This window comes from Chiloscyllium punctatum, chromosome 13 (assembly GCF_047496795.1).
Source record: "Chiloscyllium punctatum isolate Juve2018m chromosome 13, sChiPun1.3, whole genome shotgun sequence".
NCBI classification, from domain to species: domain Eukaryota; kingdom Metazoa; phylum Chordata; class Chondrichthyes; order Orectolobiformes; family Hemiscylliidae; genus Chiloscyllium; species Chiloscyllium punctatum.
In genome coordinates this window covers 95,457,092-95,474,762 of record NC_092751.1, presented here as the reverse complement: position 1 = coordinate 95,474,762, position 17,671 = coordinate 95,457,092, and the positions used below count along the sequence as shown (strand labels likewise).

Here is a 17,671-nt window from a genome sequence, read left to right as displayed (position 1 = left end):
TGCGGCATACGCTGGACTGTTATCCTACCAACTGGTAACAGGTAGAATGTGGGAGGTCTGCGAAGAGTGTGTGCGAATAGTCAATTCTCCACAGAATAAAACCATGAGGATTTTCATCTGAGCTGAGCTGAGGCAGGACCGAGTCAGAGGGAAAATAAGGGCCCATAGAGATAGCATAACCAGGCGGCACAGTAGTTAGCACTGCTGCCTCACAGCGCCAGAGACCCGGGTTCAATTCCCGACTCAGGCAGACTGACTGTGTGGAGTTTGCACATTCTCCCCGTGTCTGCGTGGGTTTCCTCCCACAGTCAAAGATGTGCAGGTCAGGTGGATTGGCCATGCTAAATTGCCCGTAGTGTTAGGTAAAGGGGTAAATGTAGGGGTATGGGTGGGTTGCGCTTCGGCGGGTCGGTGTGGACTTGTTGGGCCGAGGGGCCTGTTTCCACACTCTAAGTAATCTAATCTAAACCATAGTCAGAGTCAGAAGCTCATCTCACGGTTAAATATAATCCCAAACAGTCTGGCTGATCTAGAGTAGCCAGGGAGTTACTGAAGGCAAGGGAGCAGAATATATTTCCTAGAATTGTTGTTTGGCAGTTGTGACACTTTTGGAGCCAAATGCAGTAATGTTAGTAAAAAGGAAATCAAATACCCTACTCTAAATATACATTAGAATTTATATTTAAGTAAATGTGTATGTAAAGGACTTAGCAATAATTGTTCACATTGTTTTATATCTTGTCATAATACAGAAAAATGTAAAAATGCATATGTGTATCTGAATATAGGTATTGAAATCACATACCCAAGGACAGAGGTATTGCACACTTTACATTTTTACATTAACTCAGCTGTTCTTTTAAAATAGTGGCTGACTTTCTCCTCTTGAATTTTAATAAAGCTCCTCTCATCTCTCCTTAATTCTTTTCTACAATGTAGTTAAACGTGAGTTTTCATTGGCAACTTCTATCATTTGCGTGTAGTAGTTTTTCTAATAATCATTTGTTTCTAACACACCTCTCAAACTCTGCTCTTGGATTTCAATGTTATCTTTCATTGCCATAATCACCTCCAATACCTTTGACAGGATTTGGACCTTTCAACTTTCAAATCAATCCTTTCAGTGATGTGGTTGGATGGATCATCTGTAGATGTTGTTTTCCCATTGAGTCAGGGCTTTGTAAACTGCATATCTCCAACTTCTTGCTGATCACCACTGAATAAAATAAAAAGTTCAGATTAGATTCAATTACTTCTTTCTAATTGCATTTCTGCAGCGTGCACCACTCTCTTTATATTGGTAAAGATCTCCGTGCCCTTTGATTACCCTTGCTGAATCTTGGGCTTTTAGTTTTTCACTGGCAATTTTCCCCTCTCTCTCAGGAGTGCTTTCAATCAATGGTCTTTTTAGAATTACAAGTCCATCAAGATTTGAATATGGGTCATATTTCGCCAGAGAGGCCTCTTATGTTCTCTTTCACATTTCTGGACAGAAAAGTCGAAAAATATTGTCCGTTCATAAGCAATCTTCTTCTCTATTTGTTTTCTAATACAACTTTTGTATCTCTATTTTCAGCATCAATAGTTTCACTGTACTTATGCATTTTTCTTTAATCTTCCATACAGTCTGACATAGACACCAATCACTGCTTCCTTGTTGTTTGTAATCAAGAATCTTTGCACCATGACCTACACTATCTTGTTGCTTTGTAGAACCTCAGAATTGTGGAATATTTCTCTCTACCTTCATTTGTACTCTCTTAAATCAATGGGCTAAGAAAAATCAAAATTTGCTTTCAATTAATGGCTACATTATTCATTTTGTGCAATCTTCAGCTCTTTTCAACCTTGGCCAGAGCTTTAGATCTTCCACCTAATGGAACCAGATTCTCTCAAGGTGCCCACAGGCGCTGACCTTTGCTGCCACCTCTGTTCAGGCTGTCTTCATCAGACAAGGTGGCCTCTTCTTATTATCCATATGGAAGAGAGAACTTCACTCTAGGATATCCTTCGAGACAATCTTCAGGGAGACATTTTTCAAGTGTGGTGCCACGTTTTGCCTGGTCTCTGCTAGCTCCAGGGATGGGTGGCAGTGATGAGCAGGACTTGGTGGGTTTTAAAGAGTGGAGTGCCTTTCAGAGATGATGCCTGGATGTTGGCATCCAGAAACTATGGCCAATTCCAGAGCATCCTGCCCATCACCCATGCATGCAAATATAAAGAGCTGAGAGGAACGTAATGGTACAGGAAAGCCAACCTTCCCGACAAACAAATAATTCCTGCTTTTCTGCTCACCTGGATACTTAGTCTTGGTTGGCACTCCGTTCACCATCTTTATCTTCCCAGCTGATGTAAATGGTACACTGGTACTGTATACAAGATGCCCTGCAGTAACTCACCCAGGTTCCTTTGACAGCACTTTCCAAACCCTTACCAACTTGAAAGACACTGACAGATTGCATCAGGTTACCACCAATTGCAAGTTCCCTTCCAAGGCTCATACCATCCTGATTTGGAACCTCACCACTATTCCTTTCACTATCACCAGGTCAAAATCCAGAAACCCTGTTCCTAACAGTACCTTACCCCCCAAGGACCATGGCTGTTTGAGAAGGCAGCTCACAACATGTTCTCCTGGACAATCAATACTGACTTAGTTAGTGATTCAACAGCCCCATGAACACAGAACACAGAGAACGACCACTCTTTGCTTTATGCACTATTTATTCTTCTACCCACAATGTAACAGGATATTTAAACCTGTAAACAAAGAATTCCAATCATATGTAATTTTCTCAGGAGGATTTTTTATCTATCTCTTAATATATACTCTCTTACAATATGAATCGGCTACATTCAGTGGATAGGGCCATCAGATTGGTCAGTTGTTCTTCTCATTTAACACAACGATGGGTAAGTGTTGCCTGGAGCATTACATTATCTCAAACACATGCTTCCATGGCTTTCAGTAGCACCATCATCCCTGAGGTTATTGTGGTAATCTGGACTGAAAGAAAAACACTTGCAGGCAACTTATAAACATAACAGCAATCTTTGAAACCTGCAATCATTAAAAACAGTAACAGTTTACAATTCTTTGCAAAGAGGAGGCACACGGAGTCATTGTCAAGAAATCATTACAGAATCATAATTCTAATGAACCAATTTTACATGGAATTCTTCACATCAATGTACTATATTGATTGGAAGCAACGCTACAAGAGCATTTTGCTGTCACAACTGTTGTGGGAAAAAAAAACAAATCACTCAAATTGTTTCCTGCTTGTTTCTACTTTGTCATCTTCTGCAAATGGCTATGATGCGAAGAAATGGGAATGTTAGGGATTTGGTGGTAAATTATTAATCCTCAGGTTATTTAAGAACCCTGTGGGTTCCTATTTATCTGTTTATAATTTTCTGCTTGATTACTGAGGCCTGAAAGTTGCCTTGTGTTTCCTGTGTTGTCTGTAATTGAGCTGAAGGACTGTGGGGAAATGTGAAACCATCATCACATTCTGAATAAATTCAACCCTGCAACTCAGAAGTCCTTTTACTGGCGCTCCCTGCAGACCAAACCCAATGGTTGCTATCCCTTTATTGTAGCATGTTGATGAAAACAATCTTGAAAGCCTGGTGCACTTTGTGAATGCAATTCTGTCTGTAACATAGTGGATAATGCTCAGCTGATCAGCCCAGCTCTTCTGTAATAAAACTAAAACAGTTTAACAGGGACCTCAGCCATATCTGACCTATCTTCTGCACTTCTACTCTCATGTCTTCTCTTCCCTCCCACACTGATACATTCCCCTGGTTCTCACTGACCATCCCACCAGCCTCCACATCCAAAAGGATTATAAGCCACCATTTCAGTCACCTTCAACAGAATGCCACAGCCAGACACATTCTCCACCCCTCCTATGTCAGCATTCCGCAGCAACTGTTACCTTGGGAATCCCCTGGTCCACTCCTCTTACATTCCCAACACCTTCCCACACCCTTATGGCACCTTCCTGTGCAATCGCAGAAGGTGGAACACTTGCTCCTTTACCTCACCATCCAAGGCCCTATATATACATTCCAGGTGAAGCTGTGATTTACCTGCACTTCACTCATTCTAGTCTATTGTATTTGCTGCCGTCAACATGGTGTCCTCTACACTGGGGGTTGGGTGGCTTGCTTTGCATGATACCTACGTTCTGCTATAAATACGACCCTGAGCTTTAACTTCAACACACTTCAACACCGCCATCTCTATCTCAGGCCTGCTGCAGTGTTCCAATGAACCCCAGCACAAGCTTGAAGAACAGCATCTCATTTTCTACTTTGGGAATCTGCAGCCTCTAGGACTCAACTTGTCTTCAATAACTTTAGAGCTTGATTCCGTCCTTCCATGTTTTTCCTCTCACCTCCAAACTTTGGTCCTGTCACGACATGGGTTGCTTTCAGCACAGCTCATTCTGTCCTACTATCAGCTCTCATTATCACTTACTCAGCTTCCCTCAGTCCTGGCTTACTGTTAATACTTCCCTCATCTGCTTACCCCTTACATATCTCTGGGTTCAGACTCTGCCTATCCATTCACCTCTCCCTCCCCCCCCCCCACGCTTATCTCAGCATAAACACCACCTTTTCCTTGCTGTCATCAGTTCAGGAAAAGTCACTAGATTCAAAATGTTAACTGTGCTTTCTTCGGATGCTGCCAGACCTGCTGAGTTTCACCAGCACATTCTGTTTTAGTCCAACTCTCCTGTTTGTTGGCTCCTTGTCTACACTCAGCAGCATGTTTGACAATGGCTCTGCTTATTCAGTTGGGAATAAACGTTATGCTTTCACAGACACAAAGCCAGCTTTCTTTGCCCATTACGACTGTACACAGTCTTCCTGAAATCTAACCAGTTCCTTACTTTCTGTATATTCTGAAGGAATTTGCCATTTTTAAAAAGGGAGTTTTGATTCTAGTTAGATCATAGGAAATATCGTAGGAAGTTTGTTAGAATTGGTAAAGAAACTTTCTGATCAGAACAGCGTTCTGGATCTGTGACTCACTTCCATTTAAGAAGATTCACTTCCATTGGTTTACTTCCTGAAGGGGTTCAGTTGAATGACAGTAACCCACAGTAAAATCAATAAAATGAAACTCTCAAAAGCATTCCTGTAATTTTGCACAGTACTTGTTGTGTAGTTTGAGATCTTTAGAAATATTTTCTGAAGTTATAATGTCGGAACTATTGAACTGTCAGGTCTTAAGCTTCCAGCCTCTCACCACCTGTCCTGGGAACCAATCTCTTTCTTAGTCCCACTTGCTGATGTCTGTGCGTGGTACAAAATAAGTAACTAAACTAATGGGTTTTTTTTTACAAGTTCCACAAAATGCACCTAAATGCCCATAAAAAATAGGTGTTCAAATTGCTTGTCAGCAGCTACACACACATAAAACCCATATTTGCAATTTCAATTCATGGCAGACTATCTGTCCATCTGCTTTCTGTACCCTGTGTTTTACACCAGTAGTGCTACACTGTTGGCCCACTGTAAGTCGAAAGAGTAGATTTCCAAACAGATGTCAACAGCAAAATTCGAGCAGCGTTTTTGCCTGTTTTTGTTGCCTCACTGAACTAAAACAGGCTGAAAGCCTGATAGCCCCACATATGCAATAGAAATCCACTCACTTCCACAGATTCCATCGCTTTACCAATGACAGGAACAGGCTTAACAGCTCAGTCAGGTCACGTTCATCAGTAGTACTTGCCCAGAATGTTGATGTAGTTCCATATTGCTCTGAAACAACACAGCCATTTGGGGAAACAACAACAACAACAACAAAATCATACAAGTCAGGTAGCAGAAGTTTTCCACCTGTATTTCAATTTATATTTTGATAAGTATACCTCCATCCATAAACCTTCAATCCTGTGTTTTTCGTCTACTTGCACTGTGCTTTACAATATAATAAAGAAAAGAGGTGGCCTAGGGAGGATAAGATCATTTCACAACCTATAGCTACAGCCATTAATCTTCTCCAAACAGTTACTTATCCAGGAAATTTTTCTTAAAAAGAGATTAGCTGCCTCAGCCTGAGCCGATATTTTTTCCTGAAGCCTATAGCACCATTCTGGTGAAGGGCAGGGGTCAGCGGTGGAGTAAAGAATTCCTTGTAATCCCTTAAATTCAATGAAGATGGTCACAGTGTACATCTAAGGATACTTTTCCTCTTAGCATATTAAATACATAGATCATGTGCTTGCTCAATCTTCTAAGCTTCTGACAAAACACCTATTAAGATTCCCCGGAGGCTGATAATCGATAAAGAGAAATAACGTGGTGGTAAATGTTTTAGTTTACATCGCATCACCAACCTACCAGTGCTTTCCGACTTTGTGAAAATGACAGGGTATTGATTAAATCTGTATGTAACTATTGACATCAATTCCACAACAACCATTGACAATCTGTACCAGCCAAGAAAGTGTGTCTTGCTCCAAGACAAATAAAAAAGTCATTTTATGACAGTGTTATCTTTGGGAAATGTAATCTTTTATAGGATTTGGATTCGTGAAAGAAATTGCTTTATTTAATCACTTTAATTCTCTCAGAAGTACACATAGACATGGCCATGTTACCGTCAACTGTCCTAGCAAAAATAAAGGGCTTCAAGGGAAGCTGTCTACATCAGGTTGAAGTGAAGGTTGATCACAACTTGTCAGATTTTCACAATATCACAGTCCAACCAAACCCTGCTTAGCTCAACATCCAATGTTGAGTGCTAAATGAATAAACTCATCAGTTTTAAATGTAACTAATTCTGGCTCTAACATGGCAAGCTGTTATAGGATATACTTTAAAAGACAAAATACATTTGCTACTGTACCTGTATGAAATGGGATGATATATGCCAAACTGTTCACTATGTGCAGTAGCGTGACTGACTCCTGCATCAAAAGTGAAGTTTGTTTTTATAAAATAACTAAGCGGTTTGGTGCAGAAATCATGAGTTGCTCTGCCTTTTTCAAACTTAAACTAATTTCCACCAGGTTAGAGCAATAGTATTGCATCTGAAAATGTGTGACAAAAGAATTTCTAAATTCTCCTTGCTGTCATCATATCAGGGAAGGAGATGACACAAGAGACAAGATCATCATCTTCTAATCTTGTGTGTGCAACTAACACATTCCATTCATAGAATATGGCCTCCCAGTTCCTCCTTTGGGCTTTAACTATCTCTCAAATTACCTATAGGATAAGGAGTCCTGAGAGCTGAGAGTTCTATCGCAAGATCATACATTAATTTTTACTTCACAATCATGTGTCTTATGCAAGAGATGTTCAAGAGTTGGCTTGACGGCATTGTTGTTAAATAAGCATGGGGTCATTTTAAGTAACAGGTTGAATTCAAGTCCAGTAATGGTTTAACACCATCATTTAACTCTCCCCATTGGTTATTGAGCATATATTTGGTCCTATTATGAAACAAGTTCTGAGCGCTCTTGTGATGCTGTGGTAGTGACCCTACCTCTGAGACAGGGGCCTGGGTTAAAATTCACTTCACCTGATGAAGGAGTAGGACTCTGAAAGCTTGTGATCTTAAATAAGCCTGTCGGATTATAATTTGGTGTTATGTGACTTCTGACTCTATCCACCCCAATCCAACATCAGCATCTCCACATCATGTGGAGTGTGTGTAATAATATCACTGGACATGGAAGAATTATGAGAGAAATGGGTTTTCGTGGCACAGTGGTAGTGAACCCGGATCTTCTGAGGAAGGGATAAATTCCACCTTCCTCAGACATTGCATCACAACATGTCTGCACAGGTCAACTAAACATATCTATACATCTATCAACTTGTATTTTCAACTGATTTGAAATGAGTTTGGCAACAGCCGGTTAATGCAGCAATGATCAGAAGTGAAATGTCTGGGAACAAATGGAACAGAATTCTGACCCTAAGTTGCCTTGTTCTTGCTGGGTGAACTAGGTTAAAGATAGCTAGGGAGTTTCAGAGTTCCACTAGCTGTTTGTTGACACCAGTCTGAAGGTTTAATGCTGCAAGAATAACATTCTCAATGTGTGAACGGCTTGGATGTTTTACAAAAGTCTGTGCACAATCATCTAGGAACGCAAATGGCTGAATGCTTGGCCAGGATATCATGCAGCCAAGTGGCTTGTCACTTCAACGTTCTTGCTTCAATGGATTGAATCTCATTAGAATTCAACCATGCTATTAACTCAAGTAGCAAATGACAGATTGTGGAATAGTTAAGTATTCGATCTCTGAGGTGGGATAAAAGCTGACATAGACACAAACTGGGAGAAAGTGCAGACTGCACATACTGGAGATCAGAGTCAAAGAGTGTGGTGCCAGAAAAGCACAGCCTCGGATGCTGCCTGACTGCTGTGCATTTCCAGCACCACACTCAGACAAAACTGTCGCATTCACTAGCTGGATGGCATAATAGATGAACAAAATATGGCACAGCCCTGACAGTGGGTCTGGGGAAGTATCTAAATCCATACGTTAGGCCTAGTAACAGAGGGCACGTAGAGGCATGAAGGGGTAAAATGAGCAGAAAAGAAATTTGCCTGTAAAATTGAATGATCTCACAATATCAAACAAGACATCATACTTTTATTGGTTTTTGCAAAAGCTGTCAAAATGAAATGTAGTCATCCTTTTGTTGCTTTGATTTTATTTTACATTTACAATCCCTCTGAGTCATATTCTTGTAGTTTCAAAGCAATTGAACCAGTTTAGGGGAGACTGCATTCTAATCCTGGAAAAAAAACTGTTTTTTTTCCCTCTGTCTCTCTAACTCTAGTCCACTGGGAACCCTCCACATAAAAACCCTATCAATAATTCAGGTGTTCTGATTACTTTAAAAGTTCCATTGAATTACAACTACAAAAAAAATGTCTGTTTGACGTGAAGATGAATGTGGATGGACACTGCAGAATGCTGGCAACCTGTAGATCATGTCAGAACAGATTGTAACTTTATCATTCTGTCACATGGAATAATTTAAACCACTTAATCAGTCAGAACCACAGTGGAGGAGGTAACATGTCATGAATTCCAATTTTACAATCTGTCAAACATGCAACAGCATTAACAATTTTTTTTTCAGCCCACAAGACTAACCACAATGTTTGTTTCTCTCTTTCTCTCTCTCTCTTCTCTGGGTCCCTCCTGCTGTTTCCAGAAAAGAAATGGTTTACAGATGAACCTGATAACACCTTCCCTAGGAACATTCAGATCAAACCAATGAGCACTCACATGGCTAATCAAATCAATCAGTACAAATCGACCAGCAGTTTGATCCCACCCATCAGAGAGGTAGAAGATGAATGTTGATGCCTGTGTGAACTTCGGTCTGAAGGAGAGACGTTGTAAAGCGCCTTTGACAGGATGCTGGCTTTGACGCTCCATTGATCTTTGTGTTCTATCACAGACAGGTGAAGGATCATGGACTCTACACCACCAAGAAATAATAGTCTGCCCTTGAAAGTTATCTGCTTGTCCAGCATGGAATCACAGGTTTTATTGGATTATTTTGCTGATGACTTGAAGACAATCGACACAGACTGAATATTATGGCCATTTATGTTTAAAAATGTATTATTTTATAAATGCAATATCTGCCATCTTCAATTTTGTAGCTTTGCTTACCTTCTGTTTGTGACCAGACTCTTATTTCGTTCCTCTTTTGTTTCCCCTGTGGAGGATGAAGGTCACAAAAATATTAGTTCAATGCACCCAATCCCTCAACAAAAACAGTTTAAAAAAAAGTACACTTCTAGCTGTGGCAAATGAGGCTTCCAATGTTGCCTGATAACTAGCATGTTAGCGCTACCAGAATATATGCTGTTATCTATCCTTGTATTGAGATAGGGCGTAGACCAAGTCCTGTATTAAAGATTGTTCCACATTACAGCATCACCATCTTTTCATGATTCTGTTCTGATTTGTTTTCTCTGTGTAGATGAAAGTAAACCTTACAAGGTCTTCTGGGACCGAGAACACTGCAAGCCAAGAGCTTTTCTTTCCTAACACTGTTCATCCTCTCCATTCTTAAGCTTGTTTTAAAAGAAAAATTTTGATATACTTCAAAGTAGTTAACACATATCAGAGAGATAGTAGATCTTACTTTGCAGTCAATCCTGGGAGGATAAAGAGACAATGTTAACTCAGCAAGGTAGGAAATATTAATGCAGAGTTATCTGAAGCAAGCCTGCACACACACACACACACACACAGTTTCAAGCAGCTCTTATTGATTCAAGGAGTTCAGTTGTGGTTCCTGGTGTTACCCCCACCTCCCTTGTAGTATCGAAAGCCATCTTGTCCAGTATCATGAGGTCAGAGGGGATGGAAACAAGCAAAACCGGAAGAAAGCTGGACCGGGCCTACTGCAAACTCATGTCAAGAAAAGATACAATGGCAGGCAATCCTATTGTTTCTGCATGCCCTGCTGTGTCAGCTCCATCAGTTATAGACTCTAACTTTAGCTAAAACTATCTCAGCTTTAATGTCTGTTCTCCAGCTGCAGCACCGAACACATCCATATCGCTACCCAACAACACTATGTTCTGGAGTGATTTTTGAATTGTGATTACTTTGTTGTTAAATTTTGTAGGAAGTAGAGTGAAACAATTGTGAATAAAATATATCAATATTAATTGGATTGTTAACAAGGAGAACTTGCTAGCCTGTTTTCAGGATTTGCGCTTCAGCACCTTCCATTCAGTTCGACTCTTTCATGATGCCAGAGTCTGGGAATTCAGTGGATGACTACGTAACAACAATAAAAAAAAACTAACTTTACTATTCTTACTGAAAAATGCACATTTTCAATATTTTAGCATGTTTTCCATTCTGCATTTATGCACTTTTATTTCTGTCAGTTTTTGTTTCCTCACTCCCTGTAGTTCTCTTTGCTGTCACCTCTTCATCATCAACCTTGAAGATGGAGAATTCTAACAGGGAGTGATCGTTTTCTCTTAACTTTTGTTTTCGGTTTGCATTTTTTTTCTGCTTAGTAATTAGAGGAGATAATATGATGGTGCTCAGACCCGATCTACCTGGCTCTGTCATATATGATATCTGGTGATAATATTTTGTCTTGTACAAAAAGAGTTTGTACATATATTGTACATGGTTTCATTTTGTATTTTTTCTCAAATTAAAATTGTTGTATTTGTGTTCAATGAAGCAATGTTGTGGGATCTTTAGAGTCTCTGCTTTAATTTCACCAAGTGTGTCAGATCGTAGTCAACAGATGAAAGGCCTTTTGATGTTTGCATTTTAGGTTTAGGTTTTATCGTCACGTACTCAAGCATGGGGTACAAGAGACTCAAAGTACTTTGTTACAACTGGTATTTGCTATTTCTTTTCTCAGCTAAAATCCAGAAAAGCTAGTGGTTAGCACTACTGCCTCACAGCACCAGGGTCCCAGGTTCAATTCCAGCCTCAGGTGACTGTCTGTGTGGAGTTTGCACATTCTCCCTGTGTCTGCGTGGGTTTCCTCCGGGTGCTCCGGTTTCCTCCCACAGTCCAAAGATGTGTAGGTCAGGTGAATTGGCCATGCTAAATTGCCTATAGTGTTAGGTGCATTAGTCAGAGGGAAATGGGTCTGGGTGGGATACTCTTCAGAGGGTCGGTGTGGACTGGTTGGGCCGAAGGGCCTGTTTCCACACTGTAGGGAATCTAATCTAACCTAATCTTTATGCAGGTTGATTTTACCCCCATCAGAAAAAAACCTTTGAGATGTAGCAGAGGTCGGTGCAGGCTTTTAAGAGGAAGACAATGAGATCAAGAAACAACAAGTGAAGAGAGGATACAGGCATTTTTCATGATATGAGCTTCTATATTTCCTAATTTACAAATTAGGACAAACTTAGGAAGAATTGTGAGTGGGTGAGGAAGAACTAAAATGGTTTCAATGGATTAGGCAAGTTTTGTGATTCGGCAAATATATCACAGAGGCAGTAGGAAACACCTGGGTGTTCTTGTACACTAGTGACTGAAAGCAAGTGAGCAGATACAGCAAGCAGTTAGAAAGATAAATGATTTGTTGGCTTTTTATTACAAGGGAATCTGAGTACAGGAGCCTTGGATGTCTTGCTGCAACTCTAAAGGTCTTTGGTGAGACTCTACCCACAGAATTGTGCCCAGTTTTGGACTCCTGACTTAAGAACACTTGCCATAGAGGGAATTCAGCAAAGTTTCATCGTAGTGTTCTCCGGAACAGTAGGTTTGTCATATGAGGAGAAATTGAATTGACTGGGCCTGTATTCACTTTAGAAAAATGAGAGATCTCATTAAAATTCTGACAGACTGGCAGAGCTGGGGTGGAGGTAAAACCAGGAATGATGGTCTCAAAGTTGGCTATAGAATAGATATGAGGAGAAATGTCTTCACTCAGAGGGTAGTGTACAGAGGGTAGCCTCCACCTTCCTAAGTGGCTAAGTCACAATATGTTTAAGAAAAAAAAGATGGATTTCATTGAACCAAGCAACTCAATACTCAGTTCCTGCTTTTCTCCATATCCTTTGATCCTTTTTGCCCCAAGTACCATATCCAACTCCTTCTTGAAATCCTAACATGTTGGGCCTAGACTCCTGGTGACTTCGACAGGCTCACCACTCTCTGGGTAAAGACATTTCTCCTCATCTCAGTCATAGAGTCATACAGCACGGAAACAGACCTTTCAGTCCAACTCATCTTTGCCAACCAGACATCCCAATTTGTCCTGGTCCCATTTGCCAGCACTTGGCCCATATCCCTCTAAACCCTCACCACTTCCTCTAGCAGCTCATTCTACCCGCAGGTCCTTAATAAATCTTCTCCCTCCCACCTTAAACCTATTTCCTCTAGTTTTGGACTCCCCAACTTAGGAAACTATTTACCCTATCCATGTCCCTCATGATTTTATAAATCTTTATAAGTTCACCCTTCAGTCTCTGATGATCCAAAGTTGTAGTGCTGGCCTATTCAACCTCTCCTAAAATCTTCCAGTCCCAGCAATATCCTTGTAAATCTTTTCTTGCACCCTCTCAAATATAACAACATCCATCCTATAGGTGACAAGAATTTTACGAAGTGTTCCAAAAGTGGCCTCATCAATGTCATAGAGCCAGAGTTATACCACATGGAAACACACCTGCACAACTGCAACATGAAATTTCAACTCCTATACTCAATGCACTGACCAATGAAGGCAAGCGTGCCAAAAGTCATCTTCATCATCCTGCCTACCTGTGACTCCACTTTCAAGGAACTATATACCTTGCACCTTTGAGATCTCTTTGGCACTCTCCCCAGGGACCTACCATTAACTCTCTAAGTCCTGTGCTAGTTGTCCTAAATGGCCTACCCCATATCCTTACATGGTGACTCCCCCATTATCAGGAATACCATTCCCCCTGCATCTGTTCTATCTAGTCCTGTTTTAGACCTTTATAGGTTTCTATGAGATCCCCTCATATTTTGCTCTACATATACACTAATGTATGTATAGTTGCTAGCAAACCCCAGCTAACTGTTTCAACATCTCCTCATTGCATTCCAGTCTGGGAAACCTTTACTATACTCCTTCCAAAGGAAGAGCATCCTTTGTCAGTTAAGGAGACCAAACTGCACACAATCTTCCAGATGCATTCTCACCAAACCCTGTACAGTTGCAGCAAGATATCCCTGCTCCAATACTCAAATATTCTCACTATGAAAGCCAACGTACAGTTTGCCTTCCTTATTGCCTGCTGTACCTGTATGCTTACTTTCAGTGATTATTGGCACCCATGTTTCATCTCACATTCTCTTCTCAATTTATAGTTAGTCATTCAGATAATAATCCACATCCCTGTTTTTGCTACCTAAGTGAATAACCTCACATTTGTTCACATTTTCCTGCATTTGCCAACATACTCAGTCTGTCCAAATTACACTGAAGCATCTCTGCATCCTCCTCACAGCTCACCCTCCCACCCAGCTTTGTGGCATCTGCAAATTTGGAGATATTTCATTTAGTTCCCTCATCTAAATCTTAATATATATCATGTTGGCACTGATCTCTGCAGTAATCACTACCTACCATTTGGAAAATACCCCTTTATTCTTTGTTCCAATCTGCCAGCCAGTTTTCTATCCATGTACCCCCAATCTTTGCCCCCATGTTACTTTTACATGCCAATGCCTTCTGTGGGATTTTGTTGAAAGCCTTTTGAAAGTCCAAATAAAATACATCCACTGGATTCCCCTTTATCAACTCTATTAATTACATCTGCAAAGAATTCCACGAGATTTGCCAAACATGATTTCCCTTTTGTAAATCCATGCTGACTCTATCTGATCCTTCCATTATTTTCAATGCTCAGGCATTAACCCTTTTCTAATGGACTCTAGCAATTATCCTACTAAGGACATTAGGCTGACTGGTTTTCTCTCTGCCTCCCTTTTTGAGATAGAGGAGATTCACTAGCTACTATCCAATCTGTAGGAACTGTTCCAAAGTCTACAGAATCTTTGACGATAAACAACAATGCATCCATTATTTCTAGGGCTTCTTCCATAAGTACTGTGGAATGTAGGTTATCAGATCCTGGGGATTTATCTACCATCCATCCCATTAATTTCCCCAACACGTTTCCTTACAAATCCTGATTTCCTTCAGGTCCACCCTCACTAACATTTTCGGAGTGTAATTTGTGTCCTCCTTTGTGAACACAAAGTAATTGGTCAGCCATTTCTTTGTTCACCATTATAAATTTCCCCTATTTCTGACTGTGAGAGATCTACATTTGTCTTCACTGATCATTATCTCTTCACATGTCTATAGAAACTATTACAGTCAGTTTTTAAATTCTCTGCGAACTTACTCTCATACTCTATTTTCCCCTTTCTTACTCAAACCTTTTGCTCTCTTTTGCTGAATTCTAAACTGCTCCTATTTCTCAGGTATGCTGTTTTTTTCTGGCCAATTTGTACACCTCCTTGGATAGGATACTATTTTTAATTTCCCTTGTAAGCCTAGACTTGGTGACCTTTCCAGTTTTAACTTTTGAACCAGACGGAAATGAACGATTGTTGCAGTTTACCCATGTGTTCTTTGAATGTTTGCCATTACCTTTCCACCATAAACCCTTTAAGTAACGTCTCCCAATTTATCATAGTCAACTCGAGCCTCACATCATTATAGTTTATTTTATTTAACTCAGGGACCTAGTCTCAGAATCAACTACATCACTCTCCATCTTGATGAGGACTTTTATTATAGTCACTGATCCCCCAGGAACCATGCACTGGCCAATTGAGATTGCCAATTATTCCTTTCTCATTACACAACATGCAGTCCATGGTGGGGGGGCCTGTTCTGTAGTTGGTTCCCCAACATATTAGTCCAGAAAACCATTCTGTGTACACTCAAGGAATTCCTCCTCTCTGGTATTGTTACTAATTTGATTTGCCAATCTATTTACAGCTATGACTCTAGTAAATTCACCCATAATTACTAATGTTCCTTTATTGTAAGTGTCTCTAATTTTCTGTTCAATGCCATTCCCAACTTCACTCCTTACAGTTTGGAAGTTTAAATACATCTCCATTTAGCGATTTTTGCCCTTTGCATTAATTTCCTCTTCAATCAGCAAGGCAACTCCACCCCTTTTTTCCTTTTTGTCTGTCCTGCTTAAATACTGAATAACTCTGGCTATTAAGTTCCCATCCCTGGTCACCCTGCAGCCATGTCTCCATAATCCCATTATGTCATGCCTGTTTTAATTTATTTGAGAGATTAATTCATCCACATTATTGTGAATACTTCATGCACTAAAGCACAATGCCTTAAGGCTCGTCGTATTAACATTACTTGTCCCACTATTTTTCATTGTGTCCTTGTTTAATCCTGGCCCTTGATTTCTTTGCCTATCACTCCTCTTATTCCCCTCTTGTCTTGTGTTCTTGTCCTTGATTCCCCTTCTTCTGAGGCCTTGCATAGGTAACCATTACCATTTTAGTTTAAAGCCTCCCCAAACACTTTAACAAACTCTGCCTTCAGACGTGAGTCAGCTGTTGCCCATGTATAACCTCTCCAGTTTGTACTGGTCCTACCTCCCTCAGAATCATCCCTAATGCCCCAGGAATTTGAAACCCTTCCCTTTGCACCATCTCTGCAACCACGTGTTCATCTGATATATCTTGCTACTCTGGCAGGAATCCCAAGATCACCCCCTTTGATGTTCTATTTTTCACCTTACATCCTAACTCCCTATATTTTGCTTTTAGGACCTCATCCCATTTTAACCAATGTTGTTTCTACCAATGTGTATGACACCCTCACCCTCCAGTATGTACTGTAGCCACTCTAAGTCATCCTTGAGCAGCAAGAAGGTGATGTACTATCCTGGAGTCCTGTCTGAGGCCACAGAATCACCTGTCTATTCCCCTTACAGTCGAATGCTCTGTAATTGTCACATTCCCACACTTTTTACTCATCCCCTGTGCAGTAGAGCCAACCCCATAGCATAACAAACTTGGTTGTTGTTGCTTTTCCCGTCCATAATATCCCAAGTGGTAAATGCGTTTTACAGGGGAATAGCTACTGAAGAATCCTACCTAGTGGTCACCTTGAAAGCGGGTCAAGCAGCATCAAAGGAGCAGGGGAGTCGACGTTTCAAGTTGGAACCTTTCATCAGGACCAGTCCATCCTTTATCGACTCTGACTTTCCAGCATCTGCAGTCCTCAGTATCTCCACCCTTATGCATGTGCAAGCTTAGCCTCTTCCTATACACACTATCCACAACACTCTCTACCTCACAGATGCTCCATAGAATCCCCAGCCACCAATCCAGCTCCAAAACCTGGGTTTCCAGGAGCTGCATTTGGAGACACTTCCTGCACACTTACTGGTGCTGGCAATGGAACTGTGCCTGACTTGTCACATTGAGCAGGAAGAACACACCAATACTTTGAGCTTCCCTGCCATGACTTATCCCTTTGAATTAAACCTTCAATTACTCTTTGGCCCTTATTCCCTGGTTCTCATTATTGTAAATAGATTCCTTACAAACTATGAACCACAAAAATACCTGTTCATCTCTGCACCAAATTCCCATTGCGGTCCGAATTCCCAGAAGCACACATTCCCTCTGGCTGTGTCTTACTCAGGATGCGTTCTCTCCCAACTGCTCATGTGAAGGTTTCAAGTCTTTCTCAGTCAGTGGATGGGTGGCAGTGAGAGTGGCAATTGGATAGGAGAAAAGGTAGTTGGGCTAAGCCAGGTTAGTAGGGTGCAGGGTTATTCAGGTCAAGTTGAGGGGGCTATTAGGTCAGGGCATAGTCAGTCAGATCAGGGAGGGAGGCTGCTCATTCTGGTCAGGTAGTGAGATCGTGTCAGGGGTTGGTCAGATAAGGGAGACTTGCATCCAATCTCAGATATCACAGATACTGGAAGATTTGAGTGATGGTATTTTCCTTTTTGGTAATTTTAGTGGCTGGATAGAAAATGGGGGAAGCAATTGGAGTCACTCATTTCTAGGTAAAAGTGGCTTGCACAGAACATGATTCACCGGGAACAGTTTAGTACCACATTCCATGGCCTACTGACAACCCCAAGAGCAGAAACAACAATGTCAAGGTCATCATAACACGCAAACCTGAAGGGTTGAAGCTCACTCC

The 17,671-nt window shown here is 40.9% G+C and overlaps 1 protein-coding gene across 11 annotated transcripts in view; it reads left to right on the top strand.

Annotated features, from left to right (window-relative positions):
* Nucleotides 1–11,208, top strand: part of kcnma1a (potassium large conductance calcium-activated channel, subfamily M, alpha member 1a) — an 845,585-nt gene extending 834,377 nt beyond the window's left edge. For all 11 annotated transcript variants that reach the window (XM_072583314.1, XM_072583323.1, XM_072583322.1 and 8 more), the window contains one exon: nucleotides 9,200–11,208. In XM_072583314.1, coding sequence (XP_072439415.1) covers nucleotides 9,200–9,351 — 152 coding nt within the window. In that variant the 3' untranslated portion in view covers nucleotides 9,352–11,208. The remainder of the gene's footprint in view (nucleotides 1–9,199) is intronic.
* The last annotated feature ends 6,463 nt before the right edge of the window (nucleotides 11,209–17,671 follow it).